Source organism: Macaca thibetana, chromosome 13, assembly GCF_024542745.1.
Source record: "Macaca thibetana thibetana isolate TM-01 chromosome 13, ASM2454274v1, whole genome shotgun sequence".
Taxonomy (NCBI): Eukaryota; Metazoa; Chordata; class Mammalia; order Primates; family Cercopithecidae; genus Macaca; species Macaca thibetana.
The window spans coordinates 74,773,224-74,800,713 of record NC_065590.1 but is presented as its reverse complement, the minus strand read 5'-3'; the positions used below and the strand labels follow the sequence as shown (position 1 = coordinate 74,800,713).

At 37.7% G+C, this 27,490-nt stretch overlaps 2 protein-coding genes across 11 annotated transcripts in view; one reads left to right on the top strand and one right to left on the bottom strand.

Moving 5' to 3' along the window:
- The window catches only part of DPY30 (dpy-30 histone methyltransferase complex regulatory subunit), a 937,477-nt gene that overhangs the window by 393,144 nt on the left and 516,843 nt on the right, over nt 1-27,490 (bottom strand). The gene's annotated exons all lie outside the window — the stretch shown is intronic.
- The window catches only part of BIRC6 (baculoviral IAP repeat containing 6), a 256,236-nt gene that overhangs the window by 49,254 nt on the left and 179,492 nt on the right, over nt 1-27,490 (top strand). For 6 of the 10 annotated variants that reach the window (XR_007718761.1, XM_050754109.1, XM_050754117.1 and 3 more), the window contains exons 9-15: nt 1,213-1,271; nt 4,648-6,042; nt 19,410-19,559; nt 21,123-21,348; nt 24,231-24,391; nt 26,050-26,181; nt 26,652-26,783. Coding sequence is in view for 9 of the 10 variants with exons in the window: in XM_050754109.1 (XP_050610066.1) it covers nt 1,213-1,271; nt 4,648-6,042; nt 19,410-19,559; nt 21,123-21,348; nt 24,231-24,391; nt 26,050-26,181; nt 26,652-26,783 (2,255 nt within the window). In the remaining variant the exon portion in view is untranslated. The remainder of the gene's footprint in view (nt 1-1,212; nt 1,272-4,647; nt 6,043-19,409; nt 19,560-21,122; nt 21,349-24,230; nt 24,392-26,049; nt 26,182-26,651; nt 26,784-27,490) is intronic. The other 4 variants (XM_050754116.1, XM_050754115.1, XM_050754114.1 and 1 more) reach the window with 2 other exon arrangements.

The window sequence follows — 27,490 nt, the reverse complement described above, 5'->3', positions numbered from 1 at the left end:
CAATGAGACTAATGAATTAGCAGCTGATTTTAAACTTTTTTACATTTTTTGCTTTTGTAAATTGTAGCACTAAATTGGTTTATGGGCGACTATTATCACCTGAAAAAACTAAAACAGAGAAACTTTTTCAAAAATATATAAATGAATTTCCACTTAGCTGCCCCAAAATATTTCAGATATTGCCTTGGAGTGCAGTAATATCCTTAAGCATTTTCAATGCAGAATGCCAATTTATATTATGTATAAAATAACATTGTAGGCCAGGCGCGGTGACTTATACCTGTAATCCCAGCACTTTGAGAGGCTGAGGTGGGTGGATCACAAGGTCAGGAGATCGAGACAAGACTTTGTCTTGTCCTGACAACCCCCTGTCTTCTGTATGTAAAGGAGTTCTTAGTCTCTCCAAAACAAAATACAAAACAAAAATAAAATTTTATGTACATGTGAGTACACAAACATACACACGTGCTTATACAACTATTATGTTTGGTTTTAGGCTGTCCTGAATTCAGTAATAGAATAGTTCTTAACGTTTTACTACTGCAAGCTGGTGCTTGATTTTATTAGCTGCTGCTGTCTTTTATATTTTTGTTTGCCCAAGCTGTCCTTAGTCACACAGTAGTCTTCAAATTCCTACAGATGTTATTATAGATTCTTAGAGGTTTGCACACCCTATTTCAGTTAGACATTTAATGATTTAAGAAGATTTTTGTCAGTGGTGTTAATCAGTTATGTTATCAAACTACTCTTTATATCTCATTTAAGCCAATTTTAATTGTTTTTTATGTTTAAGATATATAGTAGTGATTTTAACACTGTACTTTCAGGCCAGGCATAGTGGCTCATGCCTGTAAGCCCAGCACTTTGAGAGGTAAAGGTGGGAAGATTGCTTGAGCCCAAAGGTTCAAGACCAGCCTGGGCAATATGGTGAGACCCCATCTCTGCAAAAATTCAAAAAAAAGTAGCTGGGCATAGTGGCGTGTGCCTATGGTCCCACTTACATGGGAGGCTGAGGCGGAAGGATTGCTTGAGGCCAAGAGGAGGTCAGGGCTGCAGTGAGCTGTGTTCCTGCCACTGTACTCCAGCCTGGGTGACAGAGTGAGACCTTGTCTCAAAAAAACCCAAAAAACAACTGTTCTTTTTTCTTTGCTTGCTCATATGATGTATACTTTTTTGGAAATTCAAATTGTTTACTTTGTCTTTTGATTTAAGTGATGATTTACTGGAGGATTCAGACAGTGAAGAGCATTCCAGATCAGATTCTGTGACAGGTATGTAAAAAGTATTAGATAATGTATTTAAAAAATTCTTTACACAGTTGTAGATACAGCTAACTACCACTTAATTCTGAATTTCTTAATGCTAACTCTAAATTTTTGCTAGTATACACAGAAGACTGAAATATTGTGTGTCAGAGATCTCAAATTAGTAGTATGTACATAGTGTTCCGTATTTAAAGTTTAAATGGTACCTGTTTGAGCCAAAGGAATTAAAGTGGATAGTTACATTAAATTTTTGTCACATGTCAAGTAATTAAATCTTTTTATTTGTATAATGTATTCTGTTAACTAAAAGTAGTGTTTAAAGCTCTTTATTCATATAGGTGAATACAGAACTACATTTTATTGTATGAAATTATAGACATTAAAATATCAAGTAAAATGCCTTACTAGCTTATAAAATATTAGGACAAAATAATATACTTCGTATTTTAATGTTATTTTGTAGGAAAAGCTAATAATATGCTTCAAAATAGTTTTACTATGTCAATTTAAATCCTAACTCTTCTACTTAATATAGTCTGATTGCACTTCTGCTATATGGCATAGCAGTATTAAAGTCTGTTAGAGTTTTAAGAATTAGGCCAGGCTTGGTGGCTCATGTTGGTAATCCCAGCACTTTGGGAAGCCACTGCGGGTGGATCACCTGAGGTCAGGAGTTCGAGACCAGCCTGGCCAACATGGTGAAACCCTGTCTTTACTAAAAATAAAAAAACAGTTAGCTGGGTGTGGTGGCATATACCTATCTCAGCTACTCAGGAGGCTGAGGCAGGAGAATCGCTTGAACCGGGGAGGCAGAGATTGCAGTGAGCTGAGATCGCCATTGCATTCCACCCTGGGCAATAAGAGAGAAACTCCCTCTCAAAAAAAAAAAAAGAAGAATTAGATAAGGTAAGTGCATATAAAGCGCAGTGCCTGGGAAGTAGCCAGTATTTTAAAAAAGTGACTGTTATTAACTTGTGGCTATTGTTTAATGTCAGATGCTGTGTACTGCGGACATATATAACTTAAATCTTTTTAGAAGAGGAATGGTTTTGTGTAGTACAGTTCACAAAAATTATAGTTAACATTTGGTAGTAAATATTCTTTAAATTCTAATTTGTCATCAAATTTTTTTGAAAGGCACTAAATGGAACACTGGACAATTTTGGATTAATCCTCAGCAGTCTTTTGAAGCAGTTCTTAGCAATGAACAAAAAAATCACCAAATAAGGCAGGAAAATGCCCTTAAAAATGTGTAAATGTGTAATTCATTCTAGAAAAGTTAAATTTTTTTTTTTTAAAAAGAGTAGACTGAGGAAGCTAATGCTCTTTTCCCATTTTATTGTCCTTCTGCAAAAACCACTACTCTTCCTTTCTTTCTCTCTTTCTGTCTTTCTGTCATTTTTTTTTTTTTTTTTTTTTTTGACAGAGTCTTGCTCTGTCACCCAGGCTGGAGTGCAGTGGTACAATCTCAGCTCACTGCAACCTCTACCTCCTGGGTTCAAGGGATTCTTCTGCCTCAGTCCCCCAAGTAGCTGGGGTTATAGGTGCCTGCCACCACACCTGGCTAAGTTTTGTATTTTTAGTAGAGACAGGGTTTCACCATGTTGGCCAGGCTGGTCTTGAACTCCTGACCTCAGGTGATCTGCCCGCCTCGGCCTCCCAAAGTGCTGGGATTATAGGCGTGAGCCACCGCGTCCAGCCAGACTGGCTCTTTTGTTTTTTTGAGACGGAGTTTCGCTCTGTGGCCAGACTGGTCTCGAACTGCTGACCTCAGGTGATCCGCCCGCCTCAGCCTCCCAAAGTTCTGGGATTACAGGTGTGAGCCACTGCACCCAGCCAAGTTTTTGAACTCTTTCAAAAAATAACTCCTTGATCTTGTTAAGTTACTTAAAGTGTGGGCTTCTGTTTTTCCTTTGTAAAGTGTTTGCTGTTGTAAGTTTTTTTGATTCTCACTAGAACCTTTCCTTTGTGTGCTGTAGTTTTGTTATTTTCCCTGGGTCTAAGGATCTCAGTACATGTTTTTGCAATTATAATACTCATATTTGGTCAATTTTCTTATCCTTTTTCTACCTTTGTTCTTTTCATCTATGCCTGTTTGATTTTTCACACTTTAAACTCCTGAGCTCAGGTAATCTGCCCACCTCAACCTACCAAAGTGCTAGGATTACAAGTGTGAGCCACTGTGCCTGGCCTAAGTTGAAAATAATTTTGAGTCCCGTGAATACTTTTATGGTTTTTCTAAGGAAGTTCATCTTAGATTTGAGTATGTTTAAAAAAAAAAAAAGAAACAAAGAAAAAAAAAATAGCCTGGTATCTATGGGGGATTGGTTCCAGGATCCTCTCTAGATATCAAAATCCAGGTATGCTCAAGTCCATTGTATAAAATGGTATAGTTTTGCTTATAACCTATGCACATCTACATTTTCCTGTTACTTTAAATGATCTCTAGATTACTTATAATATCTAATACAATGTAATATTGAGTAAAAAGTCTTTATTGTTTAATGACAAAAAAGTTTGTACATGTTTAGTAGAGATGCAACCATCCATTTTTTTTAAAAAAATGTTTTCTGGCTGGGCGCGGTGGCTCATTCCTGTAATCCCAGCACTTTGGGAGGCTGAGCCGGGCGGATCACCTGAGGTCGGGAGGTTCGAGGCCAGCCTGACCAATATGGAGAAACCACGTCTCTACTAAAAATACAAAATTAGCTGTGTATGTAGATGCAGCTACTTGGGAGGCTGAGGCAGGAGAATTGCTTGAACCTGGGAGGTGGAGATTTTGGTCAACCGAGATCATGCCATTGCACTATAGCCTAGGCAACAAGAGCAAAACTCCATCTCCAAATAAATAAATAAATAATGTTTTCCATCCGCAGTTAGTTGAATCCGTGGATGTAGAACCTGTGAATATGGAGGGCTGACTGCACTTTAAATTTTTTTAGGCCGGGTGCGGTGGCTCGCGCCTGTAATCCCAGCACATTGGGAGGCTGAGGTGGACGGATCACCTGAGGTCAGGAGTTGGAGACCATCCTGGACAACATGGTGAAACCCTGTCTCTACTAAAAATACAAAAATTAGCCAGGCGTGGTGGTGTGCGCCTGTAATCCCAGCTACTTGGGAGGGGCTGAGGCACTAGAATTGCTTGAACTTGGAATGCGGAAGTTGTGATAAGCTGAAATTGCACCACTGCACTCCAGCCTGGGTGACAGAGCAAGAATCTGTCTCAAAAAAAAAAAAAAAAATACATATATATATATAGTTTTCTTTATCTAGTCATAATGTACTGACTGGATGAGTAGAAAAATTTAATGAAAACTTTAAACCACTGATTTTTATTTATCTTTACAAGGCTATGTCTAATGAACATTGTTCCTTTTTGAAGGGCATACATCACAGAAGGAAGCCATGGAAGTAAGCCTTGATATAACAGCACTCAGCATTCTGCAACAGCCAGAAAAACTTCAGTGGGAGATTGTTGCAAATGTGCTTGAAGATACTGTTAAGGATCTTGAAGAACTTGGGGCAAATCCTTGTTTAACAAACTCTAAGAGTGAAAAGACAAAGGAAAAGCATCAGGAACAGCACAACATTCCTTTTCCATGTTTATTAGCTGGAGGTTTATTAACATATAAATCTCCTGCTACCTCACCCATTAGTAGTAATTCTCACAGGTCACTGGATGGTTTGAGCAGAACTCAGGGTGAAAGTATATCAGAACAAGGGTCAACTGACAATGAATCCTGCACTAATTCAGAACTAAATTCTCCTCTGGTGAGGAGGACTTTACCGGTTTTGCTTCTTTATAGCATCAAGGAATCTGATGAGAAAGCAGGAAAGATCTTTTCACAGATGAACAATATTATGAGTAAAAGTTTGCATGATGATGGTTTTACTGTTCCACAGATTATTGAAATGGAGCTGGATAGTCAGGAGCAGTTGTTATTGCAGGATCCTCCTGTGACTTACATTCAGCAATTTGCAGATGCAGCAGCCAACCTTACCTCTCCGGATTCTGAGAAGTGGAACTCTGTGTTTCCCAAGCCTGGGACTTTGGTTCAGTGCTTGAGGCTGCCAAAGTTTGCAGAGGAGGAGAATCTTTGTATAGACTCAATAACTCCTTGTGCTGACGGAATTCATTTGTTGGTAGGACTGCGGACATGCCCTGTTGAATCCTTGAGTGCAATAAATCAAGTAGAGGCCTTGAATAATTTAAATAAATTAAACTCTGCACTATGTAATAGACGGAAAGGTGAGCTGGAATCAAATCTTGCTGTAGTGAATGGTGCAAATATTAGTGTAATCCAACATGAATCACCAGCAGATGTACAGACTCCTTTGATAATTCAGCCTGAGCAGAGGAATGTTAGTGGTGGATATTTAGTACTTTATAAAATGAATTATGCCACTCGGATAGTGACTTTAGAAGAGGAACCAATAAAAATACAACATATCAAAGATCCCCAGGACACAATTACCTCGCTCATTTTGCTTCCACCAGATATATTGGATAATCGAGAGGATGACTGTGAGGAACCTATTGAGGACATGCAGTTAACCTCAAAGAATGGTTTTGAGAGAGAAAAAACGTCTGACATTTCTACTCTTGGACACCTGGTAATAACTACTCAGGGAGGATATGTAAAAATACTAGATCTTTCAAACTTTGAAATTTTGGCCAAAGTGGAGCCTCCCAAAAAGGAGGGCACTGAGGAACAGGACACATTTGTTTCTGTGATTTACTGCTCTGGCACAGACAGGCTGTGTGCATGCACCAAAGGTAAGTTGTTTGATTATGTTATAAATCTTATAAAATCCATGTATATATGGCATTTGTTTATGTGCATACCTAGTATGAATTTTAGATTCAAATAGATGGAGAGGAATTAATTTTTTTGTAATGAAGTGGTAAATCCTTCTGTTTAAACTGTTCTTAAAACTTTTTTCTACTGCCCTAGGTAAGGATTCTAACTGTAAATAAGTTAGTAAGTCACTTAGCAAATATCTTCTGCTTTAACCTCAAGAAAATAACATGCTTTTATTTAAGTGAGTCCCTGATTCTGCATCTGCTCAGATTTATGATCTTGGGCAAGTTACGTTAAATTCATTAAACCTGTTTTTATTTGTTTATAAACTAGGATAAGAAAGTCTGTTTCCTAGGCGTATTAGAGTGAAATAATGTCTATAAAGTTTCTGGCACAGTTATTGGTCTTTATTTCCTTCCGAAATAAAAATACTTAGCAAACAATTTTTAGTTTTGCTGAATACATTTTTTTTGGTCTGATTTACTCCTGATCTTTGGCTAGCAGTGGATTAGTTTTGCAAAATTTGAAGCGTTATATAGATTAAGATAGTGTGCAATTATTTTTTCTTTTTTTCTCCTTCCTTCCTTTTCCTTTTCCTTTTCCTTTTCCTTTCCCCTTTCCCGCTTTCCCCCTTTCTGTTCCCCTCCCCTCCTTTTTTTCCTCCCCTTTCTTTCCCCCTCCCCTCCCCTCCCCTCCTTTCTTTTCCTTTTTTTTTTTTTTTGAGACTGAGTTTCACTCTTGTTGCCCAAGCTGAAGTGCAATGGCCCAATCTCAGCTCACTGCAACCTCCGCCTCCTGGGTTCAAGTGATTCTCCTGCCTCAGCCTCCCAAGTAGCTGGGATTACAGTCGCGTGGCAGCACGCTCGGCTAATTTTTTGTATTTTTAGTAGAGACAGGGTTTCACCATGTTAGCCAGGCTTGTTTTGAACTCCTGACCTTAGGTGATCCACCCACCTCGGCCTCCCAACGTGCTGGAACTACAGGCGTGAGCCACTGTGCCCGGCCCTTTCTTTTCTTTCTCAGGGTCTCACTGTGTTGCCCAGGCTGGAGTGCAAGTGGCATTATCTTAGCTCACTGCAGCCTCAATCTCCTGGGCGCAAGCTGTCCTCTCGCCTCGGCCTCCTGAAAAGCTGGGACTACAGTGCAGAGCTGGGACTACGCACTATCATGTTCAGCTAATTTTTGTAATTTTTTGTAGAAATGGGATTTCGCCATGTTGCTCAGGCTGGTCTCAAACTTCTGAGTTCAAGTGATCTGCCTGCCTCGGCCTCCCAAAGTGTTGGGATTACAGGCATGTGGCATTGTGCCTGGCCTATTTTTTTCTTTATGTACATTTTAAGTTAGGGAGATAAAGTAGTTTTTGAAAAGGATTACTGACAATATCAGGCAAAATAAATAGTTCTATTGATTGTCTAGTAGGAATTTAGAACTAGGAGATAGTTGAAGCCTAAGTGACTATAACTAAGGCATGGCAGAGGAATTAGGATTTGAGCAGAGTTATGTATGCATCTCATCTGTGGTTCTGATAGTAATTAGACTGTTTTTCCTCTCTTTAAATAGAATTCAAGAGTTTAGCCAAGGAACATAATGGTTAATGTAGTGGTTAGATTGTCTTCTTTGAACTATATGTAGTGAAATTGTTTTTTTACTTTTATTTTTATTTTTTTTTGAGGTAGGGTCTCACCCTGTCAACAGGCTGGGGTGCAGTTACGCAATCTTGGCTCACTGCAACTACTGCCTACCAGGTTCAAGTGATTCGCCTGCCTTAGCCTCCTGAGTAGCTGGGACCACAGGTGCGCGTTACCACACTTGGCTAATTTTTGTGTTTTTAGTAGTGATGAGGTTTCACTATGTTGGCCAGTCTGGTCTCGAACTGCTGACCTCAAGTGATCCACCTACCTTGGCCTCCCAAAGTGATGGGATTACAGGCGTGATCCACTGTGCCTGGTGAAATTTCTGTAATTTCTAGTGAAAGTTAATGGAAAAAAATCTTCAAATATCATAAAAATCCAACTAGATTAATTTAGAAAATGAACAGTGTAGTCTAATAACTTTAGACTAATAAAACTTTGAATTACAGATGAGAATTTCAGAACAACCATTAAAATTCTGTGTGGTATCAGAGATAATTTGAATTTATTGGTCATATATGTTGCAGTTCATTGTTGTAAGAACTTTACCTGTGTTCGTTTAGTCATCACACCAACTTTAATGTACTATTTTTGTCTCCATTTTGTAGATAAACATACTGAAGGAAAGAGAGGTTAAGTAGCTTGTTAAGTAATAGAGCTAATAAATGTCCAGAGCCAGCATTCAAACATCAGAGCACTTTAAATGGCATTATACTGCCATAATACAACAAAAGATGAAGAATCTTACATTGAATTCTTTGCATTCTTTTCATCTGCAAGATTTAAAAATTGAAAATTATTTAACTTGCTGTAGGTCTTCCAAAATGGAGCTGGACTTGAACCTAGGTGGCACGGCCCTTTGGGGCATATCTTTATAAGACATGACTATTTTCCAGAAATGCAATAAGGGTTTTTAATGCTTTCAATTATTTGATGAGATATGCTTTAGGTAACTCAGAGGAGAAATAGTATTTACGTCTTAAATATTTAAGTTATTAAGGTTTTTAACATTTAAATAAAAGTATTGGCCAGGCGTGGTGGTGCGTGCCTGTAATCCCAGCTGGTTGGGAGGCCGAGACAGGAGAATCACTTGAACCCAGGAGAAGGTTGCAGTAAGCTGAGATTGCGTCACTTCACTTCTAGGCGACCGAGCAAGACTCCGTCTCAAACAAAACAAACAAACAAAAAAGTATTTAAAATAGGTGGTTGTTTTCTTGGAGTTTGTACAGTCTGGAATTCCTAGAACATGATCGCATATGATAGGGAATTTATCCAGATGAAAGACAAGAAAAACCTGAGAAGTTAGTTGCTTTCAAAATGATCTCCCAATTCTTCAGGGATTGACTAAAGAAGGTGCATTTGAAAAGATAACAACAAAGGGGAAAGAAAAGTTGATGTCTTAAAATGTATGTATATGTATGATTTTTAAAAAGCATCTCAGACTGAATCAATTGGATGTGACCCTGTCTTCTGAGTATATTCAAATAACATAAAACTCTTTTTCTTGTGGAGAATCGAGTTTTTTCATAAAAATAAATCTATAGTTAATATATGTTTTAATTTTATATGGGATTAATAATATACTAAATGTAGATTTGTTAAGCTATCTTTGATAATTCAGGAATAGAATATATACACACTACATATATGAAATTTTGTAAAAGGCATAAAATATAGTATGAATTTCTTTATAAAAGTGTGGAGTTTAAAATGAAAGATAAATTGGTGTTCTGCTTGGTGCAAATACATTTAAAATCAATAGGAAAGACTTAAATGAGAAAATAAGACTAAGATGTATCAGTGGAGCATAAGGATAGGGTGCAGTTACGATACCTGACAAAATATTAATGCTTAAAAAATAAAGTTTTTTAAAAGGCCTCAATAAGGAACATACTGTGAAATATAACAATACTGAATATAAATATGACCCCAACAACATAAAGTCTGTATACCTGTACTGATATTCAGAAGAGAATAATAAGAAGTTGAGCCATAATTGCTTTGAAAGTCTTTAATAATCTCACTATCTGGGATTATTGGACTATATGTTCACATCCTTGTTTTGGTACTTGTTTCTTGTGGAAATCATTCCTTTAGTCTTCTGTTCCTGCTTTGCTAAGAGTTTCCAATAGGAATGAATGTTACATTTTGTCAAATACTTGTTTGCATCCATGGAGATCATTTGGTTGTTCTTTTTAGTTCAGTGTATTGAAATATATTGATTGACTTTTGGATATTAAACCAACTTTGCGTTCCTGGGATAAAACCCACTTGGTCATAATGCATTACCTTATATATTGTTGGATACAATTTGCTAAAATTTTGTTCATAATTTTTGCATATTGTTCATCAGGGATATTATATGTTCCTTGTGATCTTTTTTAGTTTTTGCGTTTTGTAATCTTTATCTGATTTTGATATCAGTGAGTTGGGAAGTATTCTTTCTTCAATTTTTTGGTAAAGTTTGCGTAGATTTGGTCTTATTTTTCCTTAAATATTTGGTAGAATTCGCCAGTGAAGCTCTTTGGACCTGGAGATGTTTTTAGTGGGAAGATTTTGAATATATAAGTTCAATTATGTTTGTAGAGAGTTATTGAGGTTTTTAAAATTTTTTAGTGAGTTCTGATAGTCTTTTTTTTTTTTTTTTTTTTTTTTGGAGACTGAGTCTGGCTCTGTCGCCCAGGCTGGAGTGCAGTGGCTGGATCTCAGCTCACTGCAAGCTCCGCCTCCCGGGTTTACGCCATTCTCCTGCCTCAGCCTCCGGAGTAGCTGGGACCACAGGCGCCCGCCACCTCGCCCGGCTAGTTTTTTGTATTTTTTAGTAGAGACGGGGTTTCACCGTGTTAGCCAGGATGGTCTCGATCTCCTGACCTTGTGATCCGCCCGTCTCGGCCTCCCAAAGTGCTGGGATTACAGGCTTGAGCCACCGTGCCCGGCTGAGTTCTGATAGTCTTTTTGTCAGTTGTTAAGTTATCAAGTTTTAGCCTAAAGAATTTCATAATATTCCCCACAATCCTTTTATTTTATTTCCCCCTTTTTTTTTTCTTGAGACAGAGTATCGCTTTGTCACCCAGGCTGGAGTGCAGTGGCGCAGTTTCGGCTCACTGCAACCTCTGCCTCCTGGGTTCAAGTGATTCTCTAACCTCAGCCTCCTGAGTAGCTGGGACTACAGGTGCACCACCATGCTTGATTAATTTTTCTATTTTTAGTAGAGAGATGAGGTTTCACTCTTGGTCAGGCTGGTCTTGAACTCCTGACCTCAAGTGATTCACCTGCATCAACCTCCTAAAGTGCTGGAATTACAGATGTGAGCTGCTATGCCTGGCTCCCTACATTCCTTTTAATATTTGCAGACTCTTTACTGATGTCACTGCTCTCATTTGTGATACTGATTGATGATTTGTATGTTCTCTTTTTTTCCCTGATCAATCTGTCTAGAGGTTTATCTGTTTTATTGATTTTTTTTTTCCCCAAAACAACCAGCTTCTGATTTAAATAACATTTGTTTCTTTGTTGTTTTTCTGTTTTCCTTTTTACTAGATTTCCATTTTAATGTTATTGTTTCCTTCTGCTTGATTTGGGTTTATTTTGTTCTTCTCTAGTCTGTCTGTCTGTCTGTCTTTCTGTCCTTCCTTCCTTCCTTCCTTCCTTCCTTCCTTCCTTCCTTCCTTCCTTCCTTCCTTCCTTCCTTCCTTCCTTCCTTCTTTCTTTCTTTCTGTCCTTCTTTCTGTCTGTCTGTCTTTCTGTCTGTCTTTCACCGAGTTTCACGCTGTCGCCAGGCTGGGGTGCAGTGATGTGATCTTGGCTTACTGCAACCTCTGCCTCCCAGTTCAAGTGATTCTCCTGCCTCAGCCTTCCGAGTAGCTGGGACTACAGGCCCACTCTACCACTTCCAGCTAATTTTTGTATTTTTAGTAGTGACGGGGTTTCACCATATTGGCCAGGATGATATTGATCTCTTGACCGCCTCGATCTCCCAAAGTGCTGGGATTATAGGCGTGAGCCACCGTGCTGGCCTTCTTTAGTTTCTTAAAGTAGAAGCTTAGGTTATTGGTTTGAGATCTTTTCTAATACAGTAAATTTAAAGCCATAAATATTTTTGGAAGCACTGTCTTAGTGATACTTCCTAAATTTTGATACATTTTGTTTTTCCTTTTTTCTCATTTGGATCAAAATATGTTCTAATTTTCCCTTTTGTTTTCTTGTTTGGCCTAGAGATTATTTAAAAGTGTTTTGTTTAGCCTCCAAATACTTGAGGTTGCTCTAGATTTCTTTCTGTTCTGGATCTCTAACTTATTTCCATTGCTGTCAGAGAACATAATTTGTATGAAGTCAGTGTTTTGAAATTTATTGAGACTTTTTCCTGACCCAGCATCTGTTCTGTCCTGGAGAATGTTCTACGTGCACTTGAAAAGAATGTGTGTTGGGCACCCATGGGTTAGAGTGTTGTATAAATTTCACTTGTGTAAGTGTATGTTTTTGAGTTTTTAAAGTCTTCCTGATTTTATATCGAGCCTTCTTCTATCAATTTTGAGAGCAAGTATTGAAATCCCCAACTATGTTTTTGTTGAATTGTTCACTTTTAAGTCTGCTTTTGCTTCACTTGTCTTTCGGCTCTTTTGTTAGACTGTTTCATAATTGTTACATCTTTCTGATGTATTGGCCCTTTTGTCATTATGAAATATTCCTCTGTCTCTATTTTGTGTCATACTAATAAAATCACTCTGACTTTCTTATGGTTACAGTTTGCATTATGTATCTTTTCCACAATTTTACTTTCAACTAACTTGTGATTTTGAATCTGAGGTGGGTCTCTTAGATGCATATAATTAGGTCTTGCTTTTTTATACAGTTGGATAACCTGTACCCTTTTAAATTTGAATGACTTTACGCTTAATATAATTATTGCTATGGTTGCATTTATGTCTGCCATTTTGATTTTTTAAAATGTTTTTTACATTCCTTTGTTACTCCTTCACTGCATTCTTTTGCGTTGAATAAATATTTTTATTACACCATTTTAATCCCTTTGTTGATTTTTTTTAGAAAACAAATTTACATAACATTAGTAAAGAATAATTTATTAGGGACATCCAGAGACCTACTGTCAAACCAAGAGCTAAAGCAGTACGGATATCTTGCATCTATGAATGTGTCCCTCCTCCCCTCTCCCAAACTCTGCCCTTTTCCTGCAGATAACTGTTACTCAATAATTTTTATGTCTTTCCTTTTATAAAGAAAACTGGTTTTATGCTTCAGATGTGAATATTTCGACAACATATTTTATTGATTTTGCTTGGTTTTGGCCTTTATAAAAATGATACCAAACTCTAGTTTGGGGGGACTTGATTTTCCTCTCATTATGTTTTAAGATTACCTGTTTCATTGCATGCCTTGTAGATCATTTAATTTTCACTTATACTTAGTACTTCAATGTGCAGAAAACCCACAAATAATTGATCCATTTTCCTGTCAGTGGACATCTTGTTTATTTCTGTTTTTTCTGCTGTAAACATCTTGTGTAAGTTCCTTGGTGCACATATGTAAGGGGCTCTCTTTTTTTTTTTTTTTTTTTTTTTGAGACAGTCTCGCTCTGTTGCCAAGGCTGGAGTGCAGTGGTGCTGATCTCAGCTCACTGCAACCTCCATCTCCCGGGTTCAAGTGATTCTCCTGCCTCAGCCTCCCAAGGTTAGCTGGGATTACAGGCGCCTGGCTAAGTTTTGTATTTTTACAAAACGGACGGGGTTTCCCCATATTGGCCAGGCTGGTCTCGAACTCCTGACCTCAAGTGCTCTGCCTGCCTTAGTCTCCCAAAGTGATGGGATTACAGGCATGACCCACTGTGCCTGGCCTGAGGCTCTCAGTTCTTAAGAGTAGAATTGTTGGGTGATGTGTTATAATTTTTTTTTTTTCTTTTTAAAATGTGTTAAATATACGTAATGAAGTTTACTGTTTTAACTATTTTACAGCATAAAATATAGCGGCTATAATACATTCACAATGTTGTATAACCACCAGTGCTGATTCATGCAGAACTTTCCCGTCATCCTAAACAAAAACTCTAACCATTAAGCAGTAACTTCCCATTCATTCTACCCTCAGCCGCTGGTAACCTCAATTCTACTTCTGTATGACTTTGCCTATTGTAGATGCCTCATATAAGTGGAATCATATATTTGTCCTTTTGTGTCTGATTTCTTTCACTCAGCATATTTTTAGTGTTCACCCATGTAGTATGTATCACATCTTTGTTCCTTTTTATGCCAAATAATATTCCATTACAGTAGGGCCCCTGCACCCGCCCCCCCCCAACTCCTGCCCCTTATCTGTGGTTTCAGTTATCTGTGCTCAGCTATGGTCTGGAAATATTAAATGGAAAATTTCAGAAATCAACAATTGATAATTATTAAATTACTCACTCTTCTGAGTAGTATAATAAAATCTCTTGTCCCACCCAGGACACAAATCATTTTGTCCAGTGTCTCCATGCTGTATACACTACCTGTCTGTTAGTCACTTATTAGCTGTCATGGTTATCAGATTGTCTGTCACTGGTATCGCAGTGCTTGTGTTCAGGTAACCATTTTACTTAATAATGGCCCTAAAGCTCCAGAATAGTGATGCTGGCTATCGGATATTTCAAAGTGAAGCCGTTTTGAAGTTTTTTCTTTATGTTGAAAAGGTGAACATTTTTGACTTAAAAAGGAAAGAAAAAAATTTTATGTGCAAGTTTCTAAGATTTATGGTAAGAACAAATCTTACCATAATATGTGAATTTGTGAAATTGTGAACAGCATATTCCTATCATTGTTCTGTTACTGTTCATCTCTTCCTGTGCCTAATTTATGAATTGATCATATGTGTACATATATATGAATATATATGTAAAAACTATATATATATATATACACACATATGGTTTGATACTATCCACAGTTTCAGTCATCACTGCAAGGTCTTGGAACTGTGGCTACTGTAAGGGGTGACTATTGTAACTCAACATTTGGGTTGTTTCCGCGTTTTGGCTATTGTGAATAATGCCCCTATAAACATTGGTGTACAAATATTTGAGTGTCTGTTTTCAGTTGTTTTGGGTATATACCTAGGAGTGGAATTGCTAGGTCATATGGTAATTCTATGTTCAACCTTTCTTTTTTTTTTTTGAGATGGAGTTTCACTCTTGTTGCCCAGGCTGGAGTGCAATGACGCGACCTCGGCTCACTGCAACCTTTGCCTCCCCAGTTCAAGTGAGTCTTATGCCTCAGCCTCCCAAGTAGCTGGGATTACAGGCATGCACCACCACGCCCAGCTATTTTTTGTATTTTTAGTAGAGATGGTATTTCCCCATGTTGACCAGGCTGGTCTCCAACTCCTGACCTCAGGTGATCCTCCCACCTTGGCCTCCCAAAGTGCTGGGATTATAGATGTGAGCCACTGCGTCTGGCCTATGTTTAACCTTTTGGGAATCACCAAGTTATTTTCCACAGAGTCTGCACCGTTTTACATTTCCACAAGCAGTTTGGAAGGGTCCCAATTTTTCTACGTTCTGGCCAACATTTGTTATTTTTGGTCTTTTTGGTAATAGTCACCCTAGTGGTTGTGAAGTGGTATCTATTGTGGTTTTGGTTTGCACTTTCCTAATGAATAATGATGCTGAGCATTTCTTCATGTGTTTGTTGGTCATTTGTATTTCTATGATACATGTAGAAATGTCCATGTTTTTGTCCACTTTTGAATTGTTTTTTTTTTTTTTTTGGTTGAGTTGTAGGAACTTTTTTAGAAATTCAGAATTCATATCTTAATAGATATGATTTGTAAATACTTTCTCACATTCTGTGGGTTGTCTTTTTACTTTCTTGATAGTGTCCTTTGATGCACAAAACATTGGCATTTTGAAAAAGTCCAGTTTTACTTTTTTGTTGATAATCTTACATTCATACATCATTTTCCTGTTTTTCTTTAGTTTTTGTCCGTTGTTCCCTTTAGCTAATTGACTATATAAAGAGAATTCATTTAATGTTTTTGACTAGTAATTCCAATATCTGGGCTTTCTCAGGTATGGTTTCTGATAATTCTTTTTTTTTTTTTCCTCGTGTAAATGGGCCATACTTTGCTGTTTCTTTGAGTGCTTTGTAATTTTTTGTTGTAGTCAGAACCTTCTGAGTATTGTAATGTGGTACCTCTAGAAATCTTATTCTCTCACTCAGGGAGATTTTGCTTGTTTCCAGCTGCAGCCATCCATTTGTGACATTTTCAAACTGTTTGTACAAAAGCTGTAGAACCCTCTCCCCACTCTTATCCTTCCAAAAAAGAGTTCTGTCTCTTTAAATCTTACTGTAGATCCTGTTTCGGCTTTTTCCCCTTAAATCTTCTGGTGGCTGCTGCTTGGAGAGGCAGCTGCAGTCTCAGAAGGGTGAAACCCAGGCAGGAGTCTATTCTGGTCCCTTAGGTAACTGCTAGACCAACCAAAATGCAAAATTTTGGGAAGAAAAGGTCCCTCCTGTCTGCCCTGGCACCAGCCAGCTGCTTCCAGCACATGTGCCACTTTTCCCCACAGCTGTGTCAGGGCTGAGGATGGAGGGGATGGTAGCTGGTTCATGTAGGCCACTGTCTTACCAGAAATCAGTCTCTCTGTAAATACCCTGTTCGGTCCCATAGTTCTGAAATACTTGATTCCAATCACACTTTCTAGTTCAGTGGTTGCTTTGGTGGAGGGACTGATCCCTAGAGCTTCCTACTCTGCCATTTGGCATGAAATCATTGGTCCTCATGTTGATTCTGGTTTCTTTTTCTGATACTGCTTTTTTTTTTGAGTTATATTTTCGTGCTTTAATAATACAGTCTACTTCAGAATAATACTTTATTCTCGTAAAATATGTAGGAACTTTGTTCTTATCTCCCCCCACCCCATACATTACATTTAAGTATGTTATAAACCCAACAAAATGGCTGGGTGCGGTGGCTCATGCCTGTAATCCTAGCACTTTGGGAGGCCAAGGTGGGCAGATCACCTGAGCTCAGGAGTTTAAGACCAGACTGGCCAACATGGCAAAACCTTGTCTCTACTAAAAATGCAAAAATTAGCCAGGTGTGGTGGGCATCTGTAATCCCAACTACTCAGGAGGCTGAGGCAGGGAGAATCACTTGAACCCGGGAGGCGGAGGTTGCTGTGAACCGAGATCACGCCATCACACTCCAGCCTGGGCAACAGAGCAAGACTCCGTCTAAAAAAAAAACCCACAAAACCAACAAAACGTGTTGTAATTATTTTATACAACCATTATCTTTTTTAAAAGTTGGCAAAGAAATGAGAAAAACATTTATTTATTGTATTCGCCTACTTACCATTTCTGTTCTTTATTTTTTCCAGTGAATTTGATGTTGCTTTCCTTCCTCTTAAGGGGCTTTCTTTGTTACTTACCATAAGGCAGGTTGCTAGCGTAAAGTTCTCTCAGTCTTTGTTTTTCTGGAAATGTCTTCATTTCACATTCATTTTTGAGGATTAACGCTACCTAGAGAATCTGTTGACAGTTTCTCTCTGTACTTTAAATGTCATTCCATTGCTTCTGTCTCCATTGTTTCTCATAAGTGATCTATTAATTTGTGGTGGTGTTTTCATGTCTGATGAGTAATTTTTGTCTTGCTGTCTTCATGATCTTCCCTTTGCCTTTCACGCTCAAGAGCTTATATATATGTGTGTTATTTCTTTGTTTATCCTATTTGAGGGTAATTAAACTTGAGTAAATTTGCGGTTTTCTATTGGATTTGGTAAGTTTTTGCCCATTATTTTTACAGGTGGAATTCTCTTCTTCATGGAATTCCCATTACATGTATGTTCTTAATATTTTATCTGTCCCATAGGTCTCCAAGCTTCTTTTAATTTTTGTTTAATTTAATTTAATTTTTTTTGAGACAAAGTCTTGCTGTTGTCGCCCAGGCTGGAGTGCAGTGGCGGGATCTCAGCTCACTACAACCTCCACCTCCCGGGTTCAAGTGATTTTCCTGTCTTAGCCTCCTGAGTAGCTCAGGGGATTATAGGCGCCTGCCACCATGCCTGGCTAATTTTTGTATTTTTAGTAGAGACAGGGTTTCACCATGTTGGCCAGGCTGGTATCGAACTCCTGACCTCAGGTGATCTGCCCACCTCGGTCTCCCAAAGTGCTGGGATTACAGGCGTGAGCCACTGCTCCCAGCCTTTAATTTAAAAAAAAATTTTGTTGTTGTTGAGTCGTTTATACCATTATTTCCTGTAATTCTCTATACCCCTGACTTCCTCTTATTCTATAAAAATGTTTACAATAGATCCTTGAAGTCTTTGCTAAATCTGAAGTCTGAGAAGACATTTTAAGGTGCGTGTGTGTGTGTTTCACATGTTGAATGTGGGTCCCTCTTTCTTTGCATGTCTTGTAATATTTTATTTACTTACTGGACATTTAAGACAACACTATAGAAATCTAGATTTGGATCTCCCTACCTTTTGCCAGGTGGGTATTGCTTTGTTTTGTAATTCATCTGGCTGAATCTGTGAAATCTCTTTTGTATTGTGCAGCTGCTGATTTCTGTCATTTATTCTGCCTAGTTTTAATTTGTAAGACTTGTTTCTTATTTTGTTTCTTCTGTGGCAGCATAGCTTAGTATTCAGCCAAAGATTGATAGGTTGTAGTGTCCAAATACCTTTAGCCAGTAAGGCTGTGCTCAAGTGTGCCCTGGCTTTTATTTTTTGTTGTGTTTTCTCAGGTCTCTTTTGCATAGGCATGGAGGCTTAGTTGACTGAGGATGTAGTAATGGCTTGGGCTCCCTCTGGTCTTTGCTGGACACGTGCACAGCCTCTGGTCAAGGTGGGATTTGTGGAGTGTTTACCAGGCCCACTGTGCTTCTCTCACTACATGTAATTCCGTGTTAAATCCCTGGTGTTTCTAGTGCTTTGCTTGCCCCAGACAGAATTGTGACCTCAAGTAGCAGACCTTTGTTTCCCATTGAAATCACCACTTTAAACTGGAAACTCTCCATCAATTGAGTCCCATCTGGAGATAACAGTGAATCTGCTGGTTTTCCCTGCTTACCTCACCCTCGTTAAATTACAGTTTTGTCTAGCTTTATAGTTGCCTTTCAGGAAGGGGATTTATCATCTTCCTTCTTCTGCCGTTCTAGACTTGAATCTCCAAATTAGAATGTTAGAATATACTATTTTTTTGTCTTAATTAATGCTAAATTTGCTGTCAGTTTTTTTCCTGTGACAGAGATTTTAAACTAGAAATTTTAGTTGCCTTCATTTCATTGTGAATGCTTTAAAAAATAAGAGTATTTGTCAAGTTTTGTTACTGTTGAGATTAAGAGATTTGGCTGTGGATTCCAGTATAGCTAGTGCCTCATCTGTAAAATAGCCACAGTAATAGTTCTACCACACGAGTTTTTGGTAAAGAGTAAATGAATTAATTAAAGCACTTAAAATACTGTCTCATAAAAGTAAGTACTAGATAAATACCTGCTTTCATGTATGTTTATGTATTTATCATTTTCTTCCTAAAAATTTGGCTTCAATTTGTAATTCCTTGGCAATTAAATTTCTAAACTCTTGGAAATACATCACATTGGTAGCTTTCCTTATCTGCCTATGAAGTGACATTAAATTGTTTCCTAAGTAGTATTACATTTGAATATTTGAATGTTTACCCATTTTTCATGTATCTATGAAATTTGCTGCACTGTAGGTGGTGAGCTTCATTTTCTCCAAATTGGAGGAACCTGTGATGATATTGATGAAGCTGATATACTAGTGGATGGATCTCTTTCTAAAGGAATAGAACCATCTTCAGAAGGTTCCAAGCCTTTATCAAATCCTTCAAGTCCCGGCATTTCAGGTATGATATTAATTTTTTAAATGATTTAAAAAAATGATTAGGTATTGTCTTTTTTCTAGTTGTCGGAAGATGTAAACATATTAAAGTAAGGAGTGATTCTCAACCTGTGTGGTATGTTACTCAATATTTGTGAAGTCATCTAAGAGGTTAAAACAAACATTTCAGCCGTTAATGAGCTTTTAGTCTAATTAGGGGAGGGAAAATCATATAAAAGAGAATTCATTAAGTAAGTATAAAATTAGTAGACTGGCTCATTTATTAATATTACTACTGGAATTGCAAAGCTGAAAAAAATGCTGTCACTGAGTATATATTTAGGTGGTATATTCACACATATGTTGTCCCATCCTGAATCTCCAGATAGATTTGTTTATATTTGTTTGTTTGTTTTTGCCTTTTTTCCCCCATCCTTGTCCCACATTGCCCTCCAGAGCTAATTTTTCAAAAGAAGTTCTGCTAGCATGTTACTCCCTGCCGAAAAATCATTATTTGCCTTGTAGACTTTTATGAAATCATTGTAGTCTGCTTCTCAATCTCCAGTTACTTGAATTAACCAAGATGTCTTGGTTAAGTATACAACTTGGTATAAAAAGCTAAAATACTGAATATTCTCATATTTTATAGGTTATTGGTTGAATGGAGAAAGATTTTTATATAAAGTACAGAAAACTACTTTTTAGTAGAGGAAAGATGAATTTTGTAATGAAGAAATAATGTAAAGAAAGGAGATTGACATGCTGTTAATATTTACAAACTAATCAGATTTAAAAGGGTCTAGACTTTGAGAAAAAGATGTAATTTGAATTAAACTTGTAATAATTTTATAGAACTTGCCATCATTTTTTTCTTTGTGAAAATATTCTAAACCTACCAGATTTTATATTTTAGTATTTCATTACTTTTTAAAAATGAGAACAACAGCTTCTCAGCATTTTTTAATGTTATACATTTCACTGATATGAATACATGCATAGCATTTGTAAAGAAACCTAATCAGTATGAAGCACATTATTACTTTTATAATACTAGCATGTACACAAGATTTTCTTAACTGCCACAGAAATAGAAAAAACACAATTTAATTTTGCAGTTTGTAAGTATTTATTTACCATATAGCTTTTGACTGTTTTAGTTTTTTATTCATTATAAAAGGGCATATGTTATGTACTTGCTGATGTCTAGCATTTATTTTGTAAAAAACAGGGTCTAAAAGTGAATTTTGGTCCGATGTACATTGGCTTGCACTTTAGTACCACTACTTTTCTTGCCGTCCTTATTAGGGCTAAAGTTCAGTAAGACCTTTTCTGACGGGTTTGGGTTTCTTCAATAGTGAGTATTGTCTCTAATTTTAAATATTTAAGTTAGAATTTTCTTCTTTGCTATTATTTAGCCAGAGTTAGTTATCTTAGTTATATGTAGATACCTGAGTCCACTTTATTAACTTTCAGAATATTTGGCAAGTGTTGCAATAGAAAACATAACCGTGAATTAAAACTTCATTGTCTTCTTTTTTTTTTTTTTTTTAAAACACCTATTTCAAATACTACTCTCACTAATTTTAAGGAGTTGATTTATTGGTGGACCAGCCATTCACCCTCGAAATCTTGACATCTCTAGTGGAGCTAACCCGCTTTGAGACTTTGACTCCAAGGTTTTCAGCGACTGTTCCTCCATGCTGGGTAGAAGTTCAACAAGAACAGCAGCAAAGGAGGCACCCTCAACATTTGCATCAGCAACACCATGGTGATGCTGCTCAGCATACTCGAACTTGGAAACTACAGACCGACAGGTAAAAGATTTTCCGAAGATGTTTAATTTTATGTTAATGTTATATATTTGTTAGAGACAATGTAGAATTCCTAGGTTTATTACTGTTTATCTTTTTTTTTTTTTTTTTTTTTTTTTTTTGAGACAGTCTCATTCTGTCACCCAGGCTGGAGTGCAGTGGCACGATCTCGGCTCACTGCAACCACTGCCTCCTGGGTTCAAGTGATTCTGCTGCCTCAGCCTCTCAAGTAGCTGGGATTACAGGCGTGTGCCACCATGTCTGGCTAATTTTTGTATTTTAGGTAGAGATGGAGTTTCACTCTGTTGGCCAGGCTGGTCTTGAACTCCTGATCTCAGGTGATCCACCCACCTTGGCCTCCCAAAGTGCTGGGATTATGGGCATGAGCCACCGTGCCTGACCTGTTTATCTTTTAAACTGTCTAAAAGATAAACAGTAATATACCTAGGAATTCTGTGTTGTCTCTAACAAATATGTAAGCTAATTTTTGCATGTTGATGACTTTGTTCCTTCTATTTGTCACACTGATTTTGGAAACTTATATTCTTTTTTTTTTTTTTTTTTTTTTTTTTTTTTTTTTTTTTGAGACGGAGTCTCGCTCTGTCACCCAGGCTGGAGTGCAGTGGCCGGATCTCAGCTCACTGCAAGCTCCGCCTCCCGGGTTTATGCCATTCTCCTGCCTCAGCCTCCCGAGTAGCTGGGACTACAGGCGCCTGCCACCTCGCCTGGCTATTTTTTTTTTTTTGTATTTTTTAGTAGAGACGGGGTTTCACCGTGTTAGCCAGGATGGTCTCGATCTCCTGACCTCGTGATCCGCCCATCTCGGCCTCCCAAAGTGCTGGGATTACAGGCTTGAGCCACCGCGCCCGGCCCAGGAAACTTATATTCTTATTCTGAATTTTAGGATAAAATAATGAGAGTAATTTACTACTGCAATTAGTTTGGTCACTTAGTTCACAGATTTATTTAACAAATACTCAAATGCTTGTTTTGTATTTAATAAAAGCAGGCACTGTTATAGTCACTAGTAATATGGGTCTCATGGAATTTACCTCCTAATGGCAATAGAAAGTAGACAGATACATATACCATGCCATATGGGCATAAAAGCTATGAAGACTGTTAAAACAGAGTATGGCAATCGAGTAGTTGTTGGATAGGTAATTGCATGTAAGTGTGAGAAAGTGAGAGAAAAAGAGAGACAGTGTGTATGATATTTTCAATATAAGGGGCCTAAGAAAGTCTTCCATGACAATAGCAATACAGAACCCTGAGGAGTATATTTTGTGAATTCTAGGAAGAGAAATATGACCATTGTTGTTGGAGTGCTGTGAATATAGGGAAGAGTGGTAGGGAGGGAGATCCAAAGAGGTAGCTGTGAGCTGGGGATGATCACTCATGCTTGTAATCCCAGCACTTTGGGAAGCCAAGGCAGGTAAATCACTTGAGGCCAGGAGTTTGAGACCAGCTTGGCCAACATGGTGAAACCCCATCTCTACTAAAAATGTAAAAAGTAGCTGGGTGTGGTGGTGTGCACCTGTAATCCCAACTACTCGGGAGGCTGAGGCAGAGAATTGCTTGATCCTGGGAGGTGGAGGCTGCAGTAAGCCAAGATTGCGCTCCACTGCAGTCCAGCCTGGGCTACAGAGAGAGACTCCATCTCAAAAAGAAAAAAAGAGGTAGAGGGTACCTGGGAGCTGGATAATGAATGCCTTTATAAAAGGTCAGGCACAGTGGCTCATATCTGTAATCCTAGCATTTTGGGAGACTGACTCAGGAGGATCACTTGAACCCAGGTGTTCAAGACCCACCTGGGCAATATAGGGAGACCTCGTATCTATAAATAATAAAATTTAGCTGGACATGGTGGTATGTGCCTGTGGTCCCAGATATTTGGGAAACTGAGGTGGGAGAATCACTTGAGCCCAGGCGGTCCAGGCTGTAGTGAGCCATGATTGTGCCACTGCACTCTGGCCTGGGTGACAGAGTAAGACCCCCATTTCAAAAAAAAAAAAAAAGACTCTCATGCTACGTGAGATGGGAAAGTGTTAGCAGGTTTGAATACAGGAGTGATGTGGTATGATTTATATTTTACAAAGATTACTTTGACTTCTGTATTTAGAATGATGGTTGTGGTGGTGGAGGGCAGTGATAGAATGGTTCTAGTTTGGTTGCTGTTGTGCTAATTCAGGAATGCTGATGGTAGCTTGGACCATTGTGGTAGTGATGGAGGTAGTGAAAAGAGTGGTTAGATTCTGGGTATAATTTGGAGGTACAAGAAATAGAATTTGCTGATGTATTGAACATACTGTGTGAGAGAGGAGAATAAAGGATGGCTTTCAGGTTTTGGTCTGAGTTCACTGGAAAATGAAGTTTCTGTTTACTGAGATTTGAGAGTGGGTTTTTCATAATGAGTTTGAGATGTTTAGTAGACTTTTGGATGTGAGCCTTACATTTAGTGGAGGAGTTTGGAGATTTTCATTTTCCAGCATATATATAGCATTTAAAACCCAAGAATGAATATATATAAGAAATGCAAGAAATTGTTGTTTTAAAATGAAGATTCTGGGACCCTATTCATAGATCTAGGGTGGGTACCAGGAATTTGCAGGATATTCACATTAAATCATTCACACTTTGAGGAATAAGAGTTTATTGGTATGTGCGAGTCTCAAGGCAGGTGTAGATTTCTAAAGTAAGATCATTCATTGCCCTATGTTTAACCTTCTCCTTTGGGAGCTATTTTCTCTCTTGATCCCATTGAGAAACACTGAATTTTATTGGAAGCTGCAAAGCAAAAAGTAGAAAGGTGACCTTAATGATAATATGGTTGTGGCTGAAGTAAGATATTTGCTTTATTTAGCATTTTTCCCCTTATTTGACAGCAACAGCTGGGATGAACATGTATTTGAATTAGTGCTACCTAAAGCTTGTATGGTTGGACATGTGGACTTCAAATTCGTTTTGAACTCAAACATCACCAATATTCCACAGATACAAGTGACACTGCTGAAAAATAAAGCTCCAGGATTAGGGAAAGTCAATGGTAAGAATGGATCAAAATTTATTGTTGAAGATTTTATTTTGTGGTTGATTTCTGAAACTAATTTTCAACTTGGCTAAGTTTCGTGTCCCTTTCTGCCTGTTATTGCCATTTGCCTGCTCTACTTTTTGTGATTTTATTTAGAAAAGTAATTCAGAGAACATTTCAAAACTTTTCAGTAACCCAGTAATGTTCAGAATTGCATAAACTTGAATCATATAATTATGCTTTTTTGGAAGTGGGATTAGTTCCTGTGTAAATTAGTTTGACTTTTAGCATTACTAGCTTTATGTATTTCTTTTCTTAGGAGAAGACTTGATTGTGAATAGAACTGTTATGGAAGTTACTTTCAAGGTTATTAGTGAAGCCAGCCTTTCATGTAATGCTAAAAATACGCTCATTTTTATTTAGCTTTCTTACAAGTTCAGAATTTGTTGTACTGAGTTATTAAAGTAGATTATACACATTTAGCATGGTTAGAAACTAGCTGTTACTACTCACGGTTTTCTCCTTAATAAGTTAGTTTAAGGGGCTGGGGATAATTTCACGGTAAAATGGCAACTTAACTCCAGTTTGAAACATTGAAACTTGAAAATTTTCCTTTTTGAAAAAGTATGCATACATCTGGCACTCTCTATCTGTGGGTTTCACATCCCAGCAGTCTACCAACCTCAGAAACAACCAATCATGGATTGAAAATATTATTTTGGGTGGGGGTGGGAAATAAAAAATCAATACGATAAGAAAATATACAAATAAAAAGTAATATTAGACCACATATGGTGGCTCATGCCTCTAATCCCAGCATTTTGAGAGGCCAAGGCAGGAGGATCACTTTAGCCCAGGAATTTGAGACCAGCCTGGGCCGTGTAGCAAGACCACATGGCTGCAAAAATTAAAAAAAAAAATTAGCTGGGTGTGGTGGTGTGCACCTGTGGCACTACTCAGGTGGCAGTACTCATGAGGCTGAGGCAGGAGGATCACTTGAGCCCAGGATTTGGAGGTTACAGTCAGCTATGACTGCACCACTGCACTCCAGCCTAGGTGACAGAGTGAGACTCTGTCTGAAATAAATAAATAGTATTTGCATGGCATTCATATTGTATTAGGTTTTATTAGTAAACTACAGATGATTGAAAGTATGCAGGAGGACATGAATAAGATTGTATACAAATATTATGCTATTTTGTATAAGGGACTCGAACATCTGTGGATTTTGGCATCTGGGAGGGTCCTGGAACTAATTCCCTACAAATACTGAGGGGCAGATGACTGTATGTGTGTCTGTGTATTTATGTGAGTTTGTGTGTATATGGGTGTGTTTGTATGTGTGCAATCTTTTGACAGATTTTGAATTAATTGGGTAGAGGACTCAGGATTTAGTAGTTTTAAAGCTCTGCAAGTGCTTATAGTATGCAGCCTAGGGTAAGAACTTTTAGTTTAGGTGCCGGCAGATTGTTTCTTTAGGCAAATATTTTATTACCATTAAAAGAGAGAAGAATGTATAAAACAATTGAATCAAAATTTTCCTCCAACCATTTTAAAGCATCTGTGATGAAAATCACACAAGTTCCCAAGTTAACAGGAAATTTTAGATTTTTTAGGCACATAAATCATTGATATTAAAGAAAATTAAGTTTACTAATATTTTTATCCTCTAGAAACAGCAGTAGATAGGCAGATCACCTTTCCTTTGTCTCCAGCTCTTAACATTGAAGTGGAACAAAATGGGAAACCGTCCCTGGTTGATTTGAATGAAGAAATGCAGCACATGGATGTAGAGGAATCACAGTGTGAGTTAAATTATAGAGCTGTTGTCCATGACAGTAAAAGGAGTAGTGATCTGAATGCAACATGTCGGGCAAGATTTCCTTATGGCTTGCAAAAACTTGGTTTCAAGAACACAATTAAAAAATAACCTATAATTCTGCTTTGGCAATATGCTTTAACTTTCAGCTCATCTTTTGTGAACACAGCTGCGCTAATACTTGCATTCTTGGTTTTTAATATCTTGGGATTTGAAATCAAGTCGTGATTTATAATTTTTTGAAAATAAAGGTGAATTGTAAAATAATATGGGAATGGAAAACAATGTAACAAATAATTGATTATAGTTCCTTAGCATGACAATTCTTATTTTAACACATTCTAAGTATGGTAATTTTTGTGGTGGTATTATATGTAAATGGGATGATATTTGCTAATTAAATATTACATTTTAAATAAACGAATTTAAAAGAAAAATATGTATTTTTCTTTTTAGGTCTTAGATTATGTCCATTTTTGGAGGATCATAAAGAAGACATTCTATGTGGGCCAGTATGGCTTGCTAGTGGCCTTGATCTATCAGGGCATGCTGGGATGTTGACGTTAACAAGCCCCAAACTTGTTAAAGGTGAAGTAATGTATTTTACAAAAGCAGAATTAATAATACCACAGTTGTAAAAAGGATTAAAAAAACCTGATCTCAAAAAAATAAGATTGTTTTCTTTGGGACTTTCATTTGAAATTTCATCAGTTTGCTGGTAGCTGAGGTCATTTCCTGTCATAAGTAACTGTATGGTTATCTGATCCCACTTTTTGTGTCTTAGAGGTCTCAGTGCTTTTTGAAAAAACATTGAAGAAATGACTACAGGATGACGTAGTGTGATGTAACAGAGCTCTTTTGAGTAAGCAGACATTATGTTCTGCCGTTTTTACCCTTCCTATCACATCAAAGTCTTTTCAGAGTTTTATTATATATTATTACAGTATCTTCCCTTAAAGGAGGTTTTTTTTGGCTTTTGTTTTTTTGAGATAGTCTCATTCTGTCACTCAGGCTGGAGTGTAGTGGCGCGATCTTTGCTTGCTGCAACCTCCGCCTCCCAGGTTCAAGTGATTCTCTTGCCTCAGCCTCCCAAGTAGCAGGGATTACACCCAGCTAATTTTTGTGTTTTTAGTAGAGACGGGGTTTCACCATGTTGGCCAAGCTGGTCTGGAACTCCTGACCTCAAGTCATCTGCCCACCTTGGCCTCCCAAAGTGTTGGGATTACAGGCATGAGCCACTGCAACTGGCCAAGAGAGGTTTTTGTTTTGTTTTTTTGAGACAGAGAGTCTTGCTC